Source organism: Thamnophis elegans, chromosome 7, assembly GCF_009769535.1.
Source record: "Thamnophis elegans isolate rThaEle1 chromosome 7, rThaEle1.pri, whole genome shotgun sequence".
In the NCBI taxonomy this organism is placed as follows: domain Eukaryota; kingdom Metazoa; phylum Chordata; class Lepidosauria; order Squamata; family Colubridae; genus Thamnophis; species Thamnophis elegans.
Genome location: NC_045547.1, coordinates 75920638 through 75937735, shown reverse-complemented (window position 1 = coordinate 75937735; position 17098 = coordinate 75920638). Strand labels below are relative to the sequence as shown.

Below are 17098 nucleotides of genomic sequence, written 5' to 3'. Positions count from 1 at the left end.
ACCTGGCTGTTCAGACAGGCTAAAGAGCTGTTGCCCCCGTCTCGAATGGTATGACTGTTGTTTGTTTTTAAATTATGTTTTGTTATGTTTCGTTTTTTTTTTTATCCCTTCCCTGATTTGATTTGTTAGCTGCCCTGAGTCCCCTTTGGGGGAAAAGGGCGGCATATAAATATAATAAAATGAAATGAAATGAAATGAGGATTAGGAAAGGGGCTTTCTAAGGAAGCTTAGAGTAAGATGAGCGTGTTTGAAAACTGAAAGCGATTCCAGAAGGACTGTTTGGGTGACGTGAGGTGGCCACATCTGTTCTCACAGAAGCAAGCTGCTTTTTGCAGGAGGAAACCGTCTGTAGGGATTTAGAGTGATTAATAGTTCCCTGAGTGAGGAAGTTAAACCTCTGAGACACAGTGATCTTGCTGCCTCTCTTAAGAAATCCCAAAGCTTTGCAACAGTTCCTGGAATCGCCTGCAAACGCAGTTCAACTTTTGCTGACTTCACGGGGAATTTCTGGCATCCTCAACCCTTCACCCTCTTCCCTTGATGAAAACCAGGAGCTTAAATAAACAGTGACGAGAGTTGGAAGGGACCTCGGAGGTCAACTAGTCCAACCCCCTGCTCACGCAGGAGACCCGTACTCGGGATTCGAACCGCCGAACCACAATGGATTTTCTGCCGTTCTGGGAGACGAGTGAAGTGAGCTTGGCTCCATTTAATGATTTTTCTAGTTGTTAAGTGAATCCCTCCAGTTGGTAAGGTAGCAACCAGGCTGTTAAGTGAAACTGGCTGTTCCCCCCATTGACTTCGCTGGTCAGAAGGTTGCAAAAGGGGGAATCACGTGACCCTCGGGGCACTGCAACGGTCGTAAATCTGAGTCAGCTCTCAAGCATCCAAATATAAATCGTGTTACTGTGCGGATGCAGTGTAAAAAATGGTCATAGCTCACTTTTTTCAAGTGCCGTTGTAACTTGGAAAGGTCACTAAATGAATTGTTGTAAGGCAAGGGCTACCTGTATATTTGGTGGTAGTGATCTAGCCCCTATCTATCCCTGTAGAATTGATGATCCTTTGAGAGCTGCGGGCAATGAGATTTCATTTTAATGTATGCTGATTAGGGTACATTTAAAGTGTCAATAAAGTTTTCTATTCTATTCTATCCTATCCTATCCTATTCATTCTTTTATTCTGCTCTGCTCCACTCCACTCCATTTTACTGTCTATTTTACTCTATTCTATTCTATTCTACTCTACTCTACTCTACTCTACTCTACTCTAAATTCTGTTTGCCCCATGAGCTGAAACAAAAGTTAAAAGGATGTTAGTTCTGACAATCTTGGGCAGGGGTTTCCGAGTGCTGAAAACCTTTGGGTGGAGGTACAGAGGAGATTATATATATGTATATAATATATATGTCTTCTAGATATATATATCTAGAAGACACTTGAATCCAAAAGAGATTCCTTGCAGGATATGTATGTATGCAAGCATCAGTGGTGGGATTCAGCCGGTTCGCACCTATCCGGGAGAACCGGTTGTTAACTTTCTAAGCAGTTTGGAGAACTGGTTGTTGGAAGAAATCTCCTTTTGATTTTTTCCTACTTTGCAGGGGTAATCCTGTAAGGAAGGCAGGAAGGAAACATTCTGGTGTTTCCAGCCTAATCTTTATTGCCCTGCTTACAGAAACTGCCTCTCCGGTTAACCCTTATTACATTGTAACAGCCAACGCGAAGCGCCCATCGACGTGAGTGCCATTGAATTGGCCACACCCACCCAGTCACATGACCACTGTGCCCCACCCACCCAGCTGGTCATTAGGACAGAGAACCGGTTGTTAAATTATTTGAATCCCACCACTGGTATGTATGTATGTATGCATGCATGCATGCATGCATGCATGCATGTATTTTTACCTTGCATTCAAACTCCATATTTTGACTTAAGTGAATCAATTCTTCGGTGCTCTTCATACGTTGGACATTTGCATTGCAATCTTTGATGAGCTGCAGAGAGAAAAAGGCCATCAGAATAGAAAAAGGGGAGGAAAAAATATTTGCAAAATCACCCATTTTTACTTTGAAAGAATCAGATTTAAAAGACCTTGCTTCTTCCTTTAGCATGCAGGGGGAAATTCTGCATTATTATTTCTCGGAGCGAGCAGGGATTATGCACATCCCAGAACAGCAGTTCCAGATGCCACTTAGGAATGTTATTCTATATATATCAATTCATTTTAATTTTGGTTTCCGAAGTGTGAATTTGACTAGACTTATCCCACAATTGTTTGGCCCATCAAAGCAGAAAGATACCAAGAAATAGCTAATTTGTTTATTTTTTCCTTTTTAGCAATAACTTTTTAAGGATTACATTAAACAGATAAAACAGAGAGCAATTTCCCCTACTGAAAAATCAGATTCCGAGGGGTTTTTACCTTTTCAAGAGCGTCATATGCCTGTGTGGCCTGGACTTCTTCATCGGCCCCAGGTGGAATTCTTTTCAAGATGTTCTGCAGAAGGAAAGATGGATGGATGGATTGATTGATTTCCCGCCTTTATTATTTCTACAAATAAACCAGGTGGCAAACATATCCAACATACCTTTCCCAGGAGACTGGGAGTTCTACTCCTGCCTTAGGCATGAAAGCCAGCTGGGTGACTTTGAGCCAGTCCCTCTCTTTCAGCCCAATTCAGCTGGCTTTCATACCTAAAACGAGACTAGAACTCACTGTGTCCTGGTAAACGGCCCAAAGTCACCCAGCTGGCTTTCACACCTAAGGCGGGACTAGAACTCCCAGTCTCCTGGTGACTGGCCCACTCAGCTTGCTTTATGCCTAAAATGGGACTAGAACTCACTGTGTCCTGGTAAACGGCCCAAAGTCACCCAGCTGGCTTTCATGCCTAAAATGGGACTAGAACTCACTGTGTCCTGGTAAACGGCCCAAAGTCACCCAGCTGACTTTCACACCTAAGGCGGGACTAGAACTCCCAGTCTCTTGGTGATTGGCTCAAAGTCATCCACCTGGCTTTCATACCTAAAGCGAGACTAGAACTCCCAGTCTCCTGGTGACTGGCCCACTCAGCTTGCTTTCATATCTAAAATGGGACTAGAACTCACTGTGTCCTGGTAAATGGATCAAAGTCACCCAGCTGGCTTTCATGCCTAAAATGGGACTAGAACTCACTGTGTCCTGGTAAACGGCCCAAAGTCACCCAGCTGGCTTTCACACCTAAGGCGGGACTAGAACTCCTAGTCTCTTGGTGATTGGCCCCACCCAGGCTCTCATGCCTAAGGTGCGACCAGAACTCCCAGTCTCCTGGTGACTGGCCCATCCAGTTGACTTTCATGCCAAAAATAGAACTAGAACCCACATTCTCCCACTTTCTAGCCTGGTGCCTTAACCACTAGTCGCCCAAACTGGTTCTCTGTGAAAAGCTGGAAAGCTTCTATATTTTCTAATTTTGTTTAGTTTTTTTGGAACTAGTCATCAGTTTTGAGCTCAAACTGATCTCACGGCAGCCACGAATTCTCGCCAACATCTTGAGAACAGGAAATGGGGCAACACCACTATTTCTATCTAGAGATCTTTGCTAGAGAACTTGGTAAACATCTCTTCTCTTTTTCTCCAAGGGGACACAGAGAGAATCGGAGTAAGAGGGGAGGAGAACAACACCCGGGTTTTTATAGAAGGAAAAAAAAAGAAGAGGCGAGGCCTAGCAAACCCTATTCAATCCGTGTGCAGGTAGTCCCCGGCTTACGACAACAATTGAACCCCAAATTTATGTTGCCGAGTGATAAATTCATTTCGCCCCACTTTACAAATTTTCCCGCCGCATTTGTTAAGCGAATCACCGCAGTTTTCAAAGGAGTAACCCAGTTAAGTGAATCGGTTCTTCCCGTTGGGTCGCAAAAGGGGATCGCGTGACCCCCAGGACACTGCAACCGTCATAAATGTGAGTCAGGGGTCAAGTGTCCGAGTGAAAAATCACGCGACCCTGGGGATGCGGCAACGGTCATACGTGTGAAAAACGGTCATAAGTCACTTTTTTTCAATCTCGATGCAACTTCAAATGGTCACTAAACAACCTGTTGTAACTACCTGTATTCCCCGACTTACGACTGGTCGTTTAGCTTTTGAAGTTGCAATGCCCCCATTAAAATGCTTACAACACAGTTACAAAGTTCCAATAGCCACTCCCCCGGTCACGTGAGTTACATTTTGGTTGCTTGGCAACTGGCTCACATTTACCGCCCGTTGTATCATCCCAACATTGACTGCCCACAATTTACGATATTTTTGTCGCTTATGTCTTGGTTGCAGCAAAAACGCCCCATTGTGAACAATGACTACTGTATAAGCAACCAGATCATAAAAACGGGATCGTCACGCTCAGGACTTATGACACTAACAGGCAGGGCCCGTTACCGTTGTAAGTTGAGGGTTAGCTGTGTATCAATGGTAAATGAGGTTGAAATAGAAGAATACTGAATGGGTGCAGGGCTCTGGATCTAACAAAGGGCTTTGGAGTAGAGGTGGAAATGATGAGGCCAATAAGGAAGGTGATTGTTGTGACCTGCCAGTGGCCGGAGGAGCTGGCAGCAGATTCAGACAGTGAGGAGGTTGGGGAGGAACATGGGCCGGTCCTGGAGTCCGGGGAAAGCTCTGATGAGGGCTCTGCGTCGGAGGCACAAATGGGGCTAGGGTCTTCTGACAGTTATCAGCTGCCTTTGGAGTAGGATATCAGTGAGGCAGAAGAACAGCTGGAGCCTGTTTCCGATGTACGCATGTGCAGAGCTGCCAGCAGAAGGGAACAGTTAAGGAACAAGGGCCGACTCGGGAGTAAAGGCACAGGTGGATGGTGAATGGCCCCTCCCATAGGGAATAAAGAGGAGCGAAAGGGGAGTGGAGTTTGCAGGAGACCATTAGTTTGCTTAATTAGTGTGAAGATTGGTTCGTGATTCTCAGAGACTCCTTGCCAAGTATTTCCTTATACAGCATTGTATGTCTCCAAGCCTGATAAGGTCTATGCTTGTAAATTCACCCTTGAAAGACAGTTTGCCAGGACTTTGCTGGATGTGAATGAGAGGAATTCACACGAGCTTAATAAAAAGGGGTTTTGTCGGGACAAGGAGTGTGCATTGTGATTTGGTGAAGCCTAGATCAGAACAAGGACCTTAATGCAGACATGTCAAACTCAAGACCTGCAGGCCAGATCTGGCCCATGAGGCTGCCCTGGAAATGCTGACGGGACGCCTTGGCCCAGGCCCACACCCAGGAAGCAGCTCCCCTGCCTCACACCACCTGGCCTCACCAAGTGTCTCCTCACCCTGCCTCGCAGCAGCCTCGATGTGGAGGGCCCCGGTCTCACCTCGCCATGCTACACATCACCCGGCGTTGCCCCACCCAGCCTTGCAGCAGCCTCGAACTTCAAGAAACTAGACAAATATGCTACCCGTATCAGATGCTACTTTCAGGTCCCTGGCTGAACTGCGGCCAGGCGAGTCTTCCTACCTGGAGAAGGAGCTTCAGTCGGGTGATGCGCTGGAATGGGAGAATGAGGAAGGATTTGAGGGAGAGGCGCTGACACACCGGGTCACTTTCCAGTTTCTCCAAGACCTGTTGGAAAGCAGGAACCCCGTTCCTAGGCAGCAGAGGAAAAAGGCAGACACGACACTTTGTGAAGTAGGAGTGGGAGACTGGGATCTAAAGGAAAGACATGAGGTCCAACGTTCAACAAGACAAAACACCTGCTAAGAACTGCTATACACAGAGCTTCCTGCGTCCTTGAGTTTAAGGCAGGGGTGTCCAACTCGATTTCATCGAGGGCCGCATCAGGCTTGGGTTTGACCTTGGGGAGGTCGTGTGGGTGTGGCCAGGAGATGTGGCCAGCTCGACATCTGTTTTTGGCTGTGATGGCCTCCTGCAGCCCTCTGCCAGTGAAATTGGAACTTGGGAGGGCAGCGTGCAACTCCTCCAGGCTCCGTTTTCACTGGCAGAGGGCTGCAGGAGGCCGTCGCAGCCAAAAACGGAGCTTTGGAGGGCTGCAGAAGGCTCTCCCAAATTCAGGTTTCATTGGCAGTGGACTGGTTTTTCACTGTTTCCAGGGTGGCCCTGTGGGCCAGATCTAAGCACCCCAGAGGTTGGATCCGGCTGTGGACCTTGAATTTGACACCCCTGATTTAAGGCAAAAAAAGCACAAGGCAGGTGTTAAGGGACAATTGCATATATACCGAGAGTGGGAAGTTTTAGGTAGGTACAAACCTATGACATGTAACCAGGTAGATAACAACTTCCCACTGAAGTCAGCACTAATCTATATTATAAAAGCGTACAGTGAAATCATGCATTGCAAGGATCGCTTGGAGACAGGAGAGGCTTCTAATGTAATCTACCGGATCCCTTGCATGGATTGCCCCTGTGACTATGTAGGATAGGTGGGGAGGAAGCTAACCACCAGACTGCAAGAACATAAGTGAGCGGTCAGATGAGAAAACCCAATCTCACTGATAGCCTCACAAGCAATGAACAAGGATATGCAAATCAATTTCGCAGCTACTAAGATTGTTGGCCGAGCAGGTACAAAAACAGCCAGGGAATACATTGAAGCCTGGGATACGGGCCCCTTGTAAATCAACAGGAGTGCTGATTTACTACCAGCTTATCAGATTCTTAGGAACTGAGGGCTTGGCAGCACAAGGAAGCAACAGCCAATCGCTGGCCATCAACACACCAATCAACCAATAGCAGTGCCATATAAATATGATCCACAGAATAACCCAAAGCACATTTCCTGGTAGGGAGAAGTTCCCTTAGGATGGGCTCCAGTATGACTCCAAAAGCTTGGAAGATTAAACCTCTGATCCCAGTGATGAACCTGGATTGGATCTTGCATACAACAAAAAGTTAAATTGAAACAAGTTGGTGAAATGATTCCAGGAACAAATTTTCTATGTCTCCCCAATACCGAGATACAAAAGACCGTTCACCTGAATTTTGGCTTGTCCTTTGATTGGCGATTCTAGTCTAGTGATTTGTTCGGACAAACAATGTGTAAACCAGCTGGGACACTCCACACTTGCCTTTGAAGCATGGTGAGAAGTGAGGACATTAGGAATTTTCTGTTATGCCTTAACACAGGGGTGTCAAACTCAATTGCATGGAGGTCCACATCAGGGTTGTAACCTCAGGGGGCTGGGAGTGTAGGGCCAGGAGGGGGGGAATGGCCACCTCGACATCACTCATTGAGGGTCTGTTTTTGGCCATGACAGCCTGCCTGGGCTCCGTTTTTAGCTGTGATGGTCTCCTGCAGTCCCCTGCCATTGAAAATGGAGCTCCCCGGGCTTCATTTTCGCTGGCAGAGGAACCACAGGCTGGACCTTTTCCATTTCTAGGGTGGGTCCGCAGGCCAGATCTAAGCACCCTGGGGCTCGAATCCGGCCCATGGGCCTTGACTCCAGATTTGCCTAAAAAGCTTTTGGAGAGAACTAGAAAAAGGTCAAGCTGTTGTGGACTGCCAGTGGCTAGCAGAACTGGTGGCAGATTGAGACAGTGAAGAGGTTGGGTAGGAACATGGGCCAATCCTGGAGTCTGGGGAAAGCTCTGAGGAGGGCTCTGCGTCGGAGGCAGAGATGGGGCCAGGGCCATCTGACAGTTATCAGCTGCCTTCGGAGTCAGACATCAGTGGGCAGAAGAACAGCTGGAGCCTGTTCCCAGTGTGTGCATGCACGGAGCTGCCAGTAGAAGGGTACAGCTAAGGAACAAGGGCCAACTCAGGAGTAAAGACACAGGTGGATGGTGAATGGCCCCTCCCATAGGGAATAAAAGAGGAGCGAAAGGGGAGTGGAGTTTGCAGGAGTTCAAGTTCATGAGGGTGAAGATCTGTTCCTGACTTCTTGCCAAGTAATTGCTGCTACAGCATGGTGTTTGGAAGATATCAGCCTGGCAGCTCTCCAAGCCTGATAAAGGCCTGTAGTTGTGAAATCTCTTGAAAGATGGTTGGCTTGGACTTTGCTGGAGAGGAATTCCCTTTAAAACTAAATAAAAGGGGTTTTATGGGGACGAGGAGTCGGCTTCGTCCTTTTGGGAAGCCTAGGTCAGAACACAAGCAATCCAGAAGGCATCTTCAGGTGCTTACATGAGTCTCCGAAAAGTCTGGTCCTGGTAGGTCTGGTTGGTCACATACGGCAAGTAAACCCTGCGAAATTCTGGTGCGTTTCTGAGTGCCACATCACAGACGTTGAAGGTGAACATGTTCTCCTCAAGCTTCTCTTCCAGTTCAAAGAGGAAACTGCAGGCATCATCAGGTTATCATGGAAAAGAAGTAGAACATCATTATTCCATTTATTTTGTTGAGTTGTGATCCTTTCAGAGGAATGGAAGAGCCATTGTTGTCCCCAATCTATAGATAGATAGATAGATAGATAGATAGATAGATAGATAGATAGATAGATAGATAGATAGATAGATGATAGATAGATAGATAGATAGATAGATAGATAGATAGGGATGGATAGAGATATAGATATGGAGATAGAGATAGAGATAGAGATAGAGAGAGATAGAGAGAGAGAGAGAGAGAGAGAGAGAGAGAGATGGATGGATGGATGGATGGATGGATAGAGATATAGATATGGAGATAGAGATAGAGAGATAGAGAGATAAAGAGATATGGATGGATAAATAGATAGAGATATGGAGATAGAGATAGATAGATAGATAGATAGATAGATAGATAGATAGATAGATAGATAGATAGATGATATGATGGATGAATAGATAGAGATATAGATATGGAGATAGAGATAGATAGATAAATAGATGGATGGATGGATGGATGGATGGATAGATAGATAGATAGATAGATAGATAGATAGATAGATAGATAGATATGGATGGATGGATGGATGGATGGATAGAAAAAAAAGTAGGGAGAAGATAAAGTACTCAGACGATGCACTATTAAATGGAAAACAGGGGGAAGAAGGGGAAAACAGAAAAGAAGATATTAAATATATAAGTATATATTCAAGAGCGAGATATAACGTGGGAGGGAAACATAACTAGGGTAGACTAGTGCAGTGTTTTTCAACCACTGTGCCGCGGCACACTAGTGTGCCATGACATAGTGTAAGGTGTGCCGTGGGAGAATTACTTTATATATAGTCAATATAGGCACAGAGTTAAAATTTTTTAACATTTTCTAATGGTGGTGTGCCTCGTGATTTTTTTCATGAAAAAAGTGTGCCTTTGCACAAAAAAGGTTGAAAAACACTGGACTAGTGAAGGTAAGGGAATAAGAAATGATGCCAAATTATATTTGGGTTGGTGGAAATACCATCCCAAGGAAACATAAACTGATATTTGAAAGAGACACCTACAACAAATAGAAAAAGAAAGGGAGAGAGGAGGAGAGAATGAAATGAAGACGGGGGAAAGAAGAAAGAGGTGAGAAGGATGGAAGGGAGAGAAAGGAGTGAGGGTAGGAAGGAGAGTAGGTGTAGGAGAAAGGGAAGGGAAGAAGGAAGGGCAAGGAGAGGAGGAAGGAAGGAAGTAGAGAAGGGAGGGAGGGAGGAAAGAAAGGGAAAATAAGGTGGCGTTACAACAGGCGGAAGGGATGGTAAATAAAGCAACCCAAACTGTATATTATAACCTATTAAATGAAATAATAAATGTATAAGAATGATAAATGTAAAGAAGAATAACAATCATGTGAATGTATATTTAAAATACTATGTAAGAGAATAAAAGAATAAAGAATTATTTGGGGGAAAAAAGAATATATGTTGTTTTGGAAGGATAAGGACACAATGGGAATATACTGTATATCTTTTACTTGTTATAGACGAAGAAATATAAGGGGAACAAAACAGGGGTCTCTGGGGGGGAACTGTAATATTAATTCCCCCCCTTTTTTCCTTACCTTTTTTTTGTCTTTAGATGTATATGTCTGTGTTTTTACTATTTGCATTAAAAAAAAGAGAGTGGGAGAAACAGAACTCACTTGGCACTAACGTCCCGCACATCCTGAAGACGGGAGAAAAGCCACTGCTTGTCCTGCGTGGTTAAAACCCCCTGAAGTTCCTGGGAATGTTGAAAGTGATCCACGGCTACGTTCAAACTCCGCAGGTAAGAGGCTTCGGATGCAATTAGTTCAAATTTGGCCTGTTTGAAGAAGAGAAAAAGAGCCGAGGTGGCGCAGTGGTGAGAGCATGGTACTGCAGGGCTCCTTTTGCTGCCTGCCGGCTGCCTGCAATTTGGCAAATCGAATCTCACCTGGCTCAAGGTGGACTCAGCCTTCCATCCCTCTGAGGGGGGTAAAAGGAGGACCCAGATTGATGGGGGGAAAGAGGCTGACTCTGTAAACCACTTAGAGTGGGCTGAAAAGTGCTATGGGGTGGTATTTAACTCCTATTCCTATTCCTATTCCTTCCTTCCTTCCTTCTCTTCCTCCTTCCCTCCCTCCTTCCTTTTCTTTTCTCCTTCCTGGTGGCACAGTGGCTAGAATGCAGTACTGCAGGGCTACTTCTGCTGACTGCCAGCTGACTGCAATTTGGTAGATCGAATCTCACCTGGCTCAAGGTGGACTCAGCCTTCCATCCTTCCGAAGTGGGTAAAATGAGGACCCAGATTGCAGGGGGCCGTAGGCTGACTCTGTAAACCGCTTAGAGAGGGCTGAAAAGTGCTATGGAGTGGTATTTAAGTCTAACTGTCATTACTCTTATTCTTATTCTTATTCTTATTCTTATTCTTACTCTTACTCCTTCCTTCCTTCCTTCCCTCCCTCCCTCCCTCCCTCCCTTTCTTATTCTCTTTCCTGGTGGCACAGTGGTTAGAATGCAAACTTGCAGGCTGACTCTGCCCACTGCCAGCAGTTGGATCCAGACCAGCTCAAGGTTGACTCAGCCTTCCATTCTTCCGAGGTGGGTAAAAGGAGGACCCAGATTGTTGAGGGGGGCAATAGGCTGAACCTGTTAACCACTCAGAGAGGGCTGAAAAGTGCTATGGAGTAGTATTTAAGTCTAACTCCTATTCCTATTCCCCGTCCTTCCTTCCTTCCTTCCTTCCTTCCTTCCTTCCCTCCCTCCCTCCCTCCCTCCCTCCCTCCCTCCCTCCCTTTCCTATTCTCCTTCCTGGTGGCATAGTGGTTAGAATGCACTCTTGCAGGCTAACTCTGCCCACTGCCAGCAGTTCGATCCAGACCAGCTCAAGGTTGACTCAGCCTTTTACCCCTCCGAGGTCGGTAAAATGAAGACCCAAACTGTTGGGGGAGGGGGGGGTAAATGCTGACTCTGTAAACCACTCAGAGAGTGCTGGAAAGCGCTGTGAAGGGGTATATAAGTCTAAGCGCGATTGCTATTCATTGCTCGTCTAGCCCGACGACAGCCCTTGCCCTTTACCTCTTGCAGCTTCTGCTCCTCGCGGGTCATGCTCAGCAGCATGGTGCTCCCTCGAACCATGGGGATGTCCTGCCACAGTGAGGAGCCCGACGAGACGGATAGGCGTTGCAGGTAAGAGTCCTGGGAGATCAGCACCTTTCTCCGCAGCTTGGGAGAGATCGGTTCCACCTCTTCCACCTCTTCAGACAAGGAATCTGCCTGTTTTTGGCTCTGGATTGCTTTGTTCAGGGCATCGTCGCTGTATTCCTGGTAGAGCAGTTTTGCTGCAGGGAGCAATGGATTGCAAAGGACAGGGGTCGGCAACCTTAAACATTCAAAGAGCCATTTGGATCCACCCCCCACAGAAAAGAAAACATCGGGAGCCACAGAAACTACCAGGGGTTGAAAAGCTCAATAAATCATATGCCAGCCGGGCGTCTCACATTGGCGGTTGTGACACATATTTTGAGTGACAGGGAGAACCGCAGCAGAGGGATGAAAGAGCCACATGCGGCTCCAGAGCCGCAGGTTGCCAACCCCTGGCATAGGAGATCACAAGGCTGTTGCAATTACAGGTAGTCCTCGAAGTTACAACTGTTTGTTTAGTGACCGTTCGAAGTTACAACAGGCACTGAGGTAAGTGACCTCTGACCATTTTCCACCCTTACATCTGCTGTCATAAGTCAACAGTCATGTGATCAAAATCCAGACGCTTGGCTTTTGACTCACATTTATGATGGTTGCAGTGCCCCAGGGTGTCATGTGATCCTCTTTTGTGACCTCCTGACAACCAAAGTCAAGGGAGAAGACAGATTCACTTAGCAACCATGTTACTACAGATATTGAGACTCTAGAAAAAGGGCAGAGGAGAGCAAACAGGAAGAAGGGATGTAGGAACTGGGCATGGCTAGTGAAGAGAAGGACCAGGGGAGATATGATAACAGTCTTTCAATATTTGAAGGGCTGCCACAGAGAGGAGGGGGGGGTCAAGCTATTCTCCAAAGCACCTGAAGGTCTAACAAGGAATAATGGATGGAAACTGACCAAGGAGAGATTCAACCTGGAAATAAGGAGCAATTTTCTGACGGTGAGAGCAATCAACCAGAAGTTGCCTTCAGAAGTTGTGGGAGCTTCATCCCTGGAGGCTTTCAAGAAGAAACTGGACTGCCATCTGTCAGAAAGAGTGTGGGGTCTCCTGCTTGGGCAGAGGGTTGGACTAGATGACCTACAAAGTCACTTCAAACTCTGCTAATCTAATCTAATCCCCTAACAACTGCAGTGATTCACGTAACAACTGTGACAAGAAATGTTGGAAAATTCAACTTAACAAATGGCTCACTTAGCAATAATATTTTGATTGCATGATCATGGGGATGCTGCAATGGTTGGAGGCGTGAAAAAGGATCATAAAATCACATTTTTTCCACTGCCATAGTAACTTCGGACGGTCACTAAACCAACTGTCGTAAGTCAAGGACTACCAGTATCGAGCCCAAGTAGAGAAACATATTTAACCCCTTTTAAGGGAGGAGTTGGGGAAGCCACAAAACATACCAAGAGAAGCAATACTTACATGAATTTATTAGTTTGGAACGGCGCCGTTTGATATTTTCTAGGCTTTCTGGCATTTTCTTCTCTCTTTCAAGGAAGGGAAAATTGTTTTTAAAGAAGGAAAATTTAAGAAGTCTACTCCAAAGGAGTTGGCTTTCATCAATTACCCCTAAGCATTGGGTAAAAAAAAAAAAAAATCACCTCTTCAGATTGTTATATGAATTTGATTCTAGTTGCATTCCTAACCAGGGGTGGGCTTCAAAAATTTTAGCAACAGGTTCTCTTCCTGGTTGCTGGAAGGGCGTGGCCATGGTCAGCCTCCTGCATGACGGGGGGGGCATTTTCACACTCCTTGGGCTCCGGAGGCTTTCTTCGTTCCTCCGGGAGGGCAAAAATGGCTTCCCCCAGGCTCCGGAGGACGTAAACAGGCCCACTTCCGGCCCACTTCCGGAACTTCCTAGAGGCTTGTTTTTCATCCTCAAGTCTCCATGCAGGTCCTGTACTTACCTGGCATCCAAAACGGGCTGCGAGGGGACTTCCAGGAGGGGAGGGGCAGGGTGGGTGGGTGGGGCCAGCCAGGGGTGGGATTTGTGGGTTCTCTGCACTGGGCAGATTCTTAGCTAGAGGTTCTCCCAAACCACTGCGAACCCGCAACAGCCCACCCCTGTTCCTAACGCACGTGGACCGGGGGGGGGGGAATGTTGTGCAGAACATGAAAAAATGCCTGAAAAACAAGCCGGCAACAGCAGCAGCAACCGGAAAACCGGTTCAGGGGCGTGGCCAGCCTGCTGACCTTACCGGTTCGGCAACCCAGTCCCAATTTCCACTACCGGTTCGCCTGAACCGGTATGAACCAGTAGCAACCCACTTCTGAAGTGTGCACAACAGTGAATGAAGAGAAATGTGCACTCAAACGCCCTCAATGTGGGTCTAGATGACAATGAAGTTAAGTTTAGAAAAATGAGCCATTGGAATTGCCTTTTTAAGACCGGCTGACGAATTTGTTTCGCTTGCAACTCAGGATTAAGTCATGCAAAAAATCATCTCCTCCTCCTATCCTCAACCGTCTCCATCGGTGGACTTTATTACGAAACCTTGTTCATAACTGGCACGTGACAACAGCTGGAGGCGCTCCTGATGACATCATCCTTGCTGATGTTTCCCCCCCCCAATTGCTTTTCCTGTAAGTCTTTCCCTATAAAGCAGATTTTTTTTAAAGGTAGAAAACAGCTGTCCCTGTATTGGGACACTATCCTAAATTTGACCCTAGTCTACCCCCATCTTCTTTCAAGCAGATCCTCAGATCCCAGTAACTCCATCAACCCTCAATCCTGTCAGATCTGGCATGCAAAATTCAGACGGTCATTAGATGGCAGCAAAAGGTTAGAGAGGGTTTTTCTTTTTCTCAACCTAAGCAAATTTTAAGACGTGTGCACTTCAGTTCCCAGCATGCTGGCTGGGGAATTCTGGGAGTTGAAATCCACGCATCTTAAAGTTACTAAGGTTGCTTGGCTGCTACCTTGGGAGCGACCATATCCAAGTTTAGTAGTCTTACTTTATGTCTACTCCGATCAACGAAGTACAGCTGGTCCTCGTCTTACGACCACAATGGAGCCCAACACTCCCGTTGTTAAGCGAGACATTTGTTCAGTGAATTCTGCCCCACGTGGCCAGCTTTTGTGCCACGGATGCAGAGGTGGGTTCCTACTGGTTTGGACTAGTTCGGCTGAGAAGGTAATAACTTGGCCAGACCCGTGCCCGAACTGGTTCTATCCTTGGCGGCGCCATCTTCATTTTCTGTTCTGCACATGCGCAGAACAATCTTCATTGAAAACATGTATTTTTTCCCTTTTTTAATGTGCACATGTGCAGACCTTTTTACGTGCAAATGCGCACGCACGCAGAGTGCACGTCTGGCATGTGTACGAGCGAAGCTAGCGTGCAGGTGCCGAACCAGTAGTAATGCCGGCAGGAACTCACCCCTGCATGGACGTTAAGTGAATCGCCGTTAAGTTGACGAGTTAGTAACCCGGTTAAATGAATCGGATTTCCGCCCAGAAGGTTACCACAGTGGATCATTAGGTTATTTGACCTTGGGACACAGCGAGGGTCATAAATATGAATGACTGAATCTCTGAATTTTGATCGCATGATTCTGAGGTAATTGTGAAAAGCGGTGTCACTTTTCTCCAATACAGTTGTAACTTTGAATAGTTACTAAACGAACTGTTGTACATCATATTGTCAGTCTTTTACAACTTGGCTGGAGGCTTTCTTTTAGCCAGAAGTGACCTGTTTATTTATAATAATGTACTCCCGGCTTCCTGCCAAAGAGCTGCCTTTTGTAGCCTCGTGGCTTCCTCGTCAACCCTTTGAACTGTTGTTATTCTACCATAGATGGTCATGCTTCCTCTCACTGACTAAACAAGGCCTTCTGGAATGGTCCACCAGCCGGCCTTATCCTAAGACCTAAGAAGGATGAGCTTTTGCTGAGTCACGTGACACAGAAATCAGCTCTTCTTCTTCCTTCATGTAGTCACTTAATTCTCAGCTTCACCTCAGCGCCTTTGGGCTTTTTTTTAAAAAAAAAATCCTTTCTTTATATCCTGCCTTTCTTATTTTTGCAAAAAGCTTAAGATGGGAAACATATCCAGAATCAGAATAGAGCTGGAAGGGACCTTGGAGGTCTTCTAGTCCAGCCCCCTAACTCAAGATCCTATACCATTTGAGATAAGTGACTGGTTTAGGGTTTTGAAATGGTGTAGGGTTTCCTACACCATTTCAAAATGGTGTAGGGGTTGGACTAGAAGACCCCCAAGGTCCCTTCCAACTATTCTAATCCTAATTTGTAATTTCTTCTTCTTCTTCTTCTTCTTCTTCTTCTTCTTCTTCTTCTTCTTCTTCTTCTTCTTCTTCTTCTTCTTCTTCTTCTTCTCCTCCTCCTCCTCCTCCTCCTCCTCCTCCTCCTCCTCCTCCTCCTCCTCCTCCTCCTCTCTTATTCTATTCTATTTTGTTCTATTTCCTATTCTCCTCTCCTCTTCTCTTCTCTCTCACCTCTCTTTTCTTCTCAGAAACCTCCAGTGATGAAGCCCCCACAACTTCTGAAGGCCAAGCTGTCCCACTGGTTAATTGTCCTCACTGTTAAGAAGTTTTTCCTCAATTTTAGGTTGCTTCTGAGAGAGAGAGAGTGATTGGGCCAAGGTCAGCCAGCTAGCTCTCATGGCTAAGGCAGGACTAGAACTCATAATTGTCTAGCAATTGGCCCCAAGTCAACTCAGCTGGTTTTCATGCCTACGTCAGGACTAGAACTCACAGTTTCCCTTTTTCTAGACCCGGTGCCTGAACCATTAAACATAACCTTTGTCTGTAGGCTGGCTTTCTGGAGAATGGTAAAATTTCTGTGAGGGAATCCACCTATTTTTAATTTTTTAGGACAGGAAAGGGAGCATTTGGTCTCTCTCCTCCCTCTTTCCTTTTGGCAGATGAATGGTGTCGGAGTGGAAAGCCCGTCTCCCCATCTGCACTGTCAGAGGAAAAAAATCTGCAAAAGTATCTTTTAAAGCAGGGGTCTCCAACCTTGGCAACAGTAAGCCTGGTGGACTTCAACCCCCAGAATTCCCCAGCTGGGAGTCGAAGTCCACCAGGCGTAAAGTTGCCAAGGTTGGAGACCCCTGCTTTAAAGCATCTGAGATAGCCTTTTTTGTGCCTCTACTACAGAGGTGGGCTCCTACTGGTTTGGACCGGTTCGGCTGAGTAGATAGTAACTCGGCTGGCTACGCCCCTAAACTGGTTCTATCAGTGGCACCATACGCACCACCATCTTGTTTTTTGCTTCTGCAAATGTGCAGTAGCATTTTTTTACTACTGTACATACATGTGTAGAGCGCATAAAACACGTCCCTGAGCAAACTGGCAGTAACAGAAGCCGGAACCCACTCCTGCTCTACTATACGCTCTTCTGCTTTAATTTCTTATGAATCCCAAAAGTTCTCTCTAGCCTCCATGGATGGAGAAATACCTTGACACTAATAGCTAATAACAGCACATCAGCAGTCACTGGGTCTGAGCAAGCCCTATTTGAAAGTTGTGCCAGATATCTCTTGGGGTCAGCGTAGGGGATTCAAAGGGGTTGTAGCAATGTATCCATCGCACTCACTGAGTTTGGTAGGCGAGCCAGGAT

General features: G+C 46.2%; 1 protein-coding gene across 2 annotated transcripts in view; it reads right to left on the bottom strand.

Annotated features, from left to right (window-relative positions):
* Positions 1–17098, bottom strand: part of LOC116511886 — a 92129-nt gene that overhangs the window by 14986 nt on the left and 60045 nt on the right. For both annotated transcript variants that reach the window (XM_032222154.1, XM_032222153.1), the window contains exons 4-10: positions 12941–13005; positions 11389–11651; positions 9993–10153; positions 8127–8279; positions 5504–5633; positions 2426–2500; positions 1908–1997 (exon numbers count right to left, since the gene is read on the bottom strand). In XM_032222154.1, coding sequence (XP_032078045.1) covers positions 1908–1997; positions 2426–2500; positions 5504–5633; positions 8127–8279; positions 9993–10153; positions 11389–11651; positions 12941–13005 — 937 coding nt within the window. The remainder of the gene's footprint in view (positions 1–1907; positions 1998–2425; positions 2501–5503; positions 5634–8126; positions 8280–9992; positions 10154–11388; positions 11652–12940; positions 13006–17098) is intronic.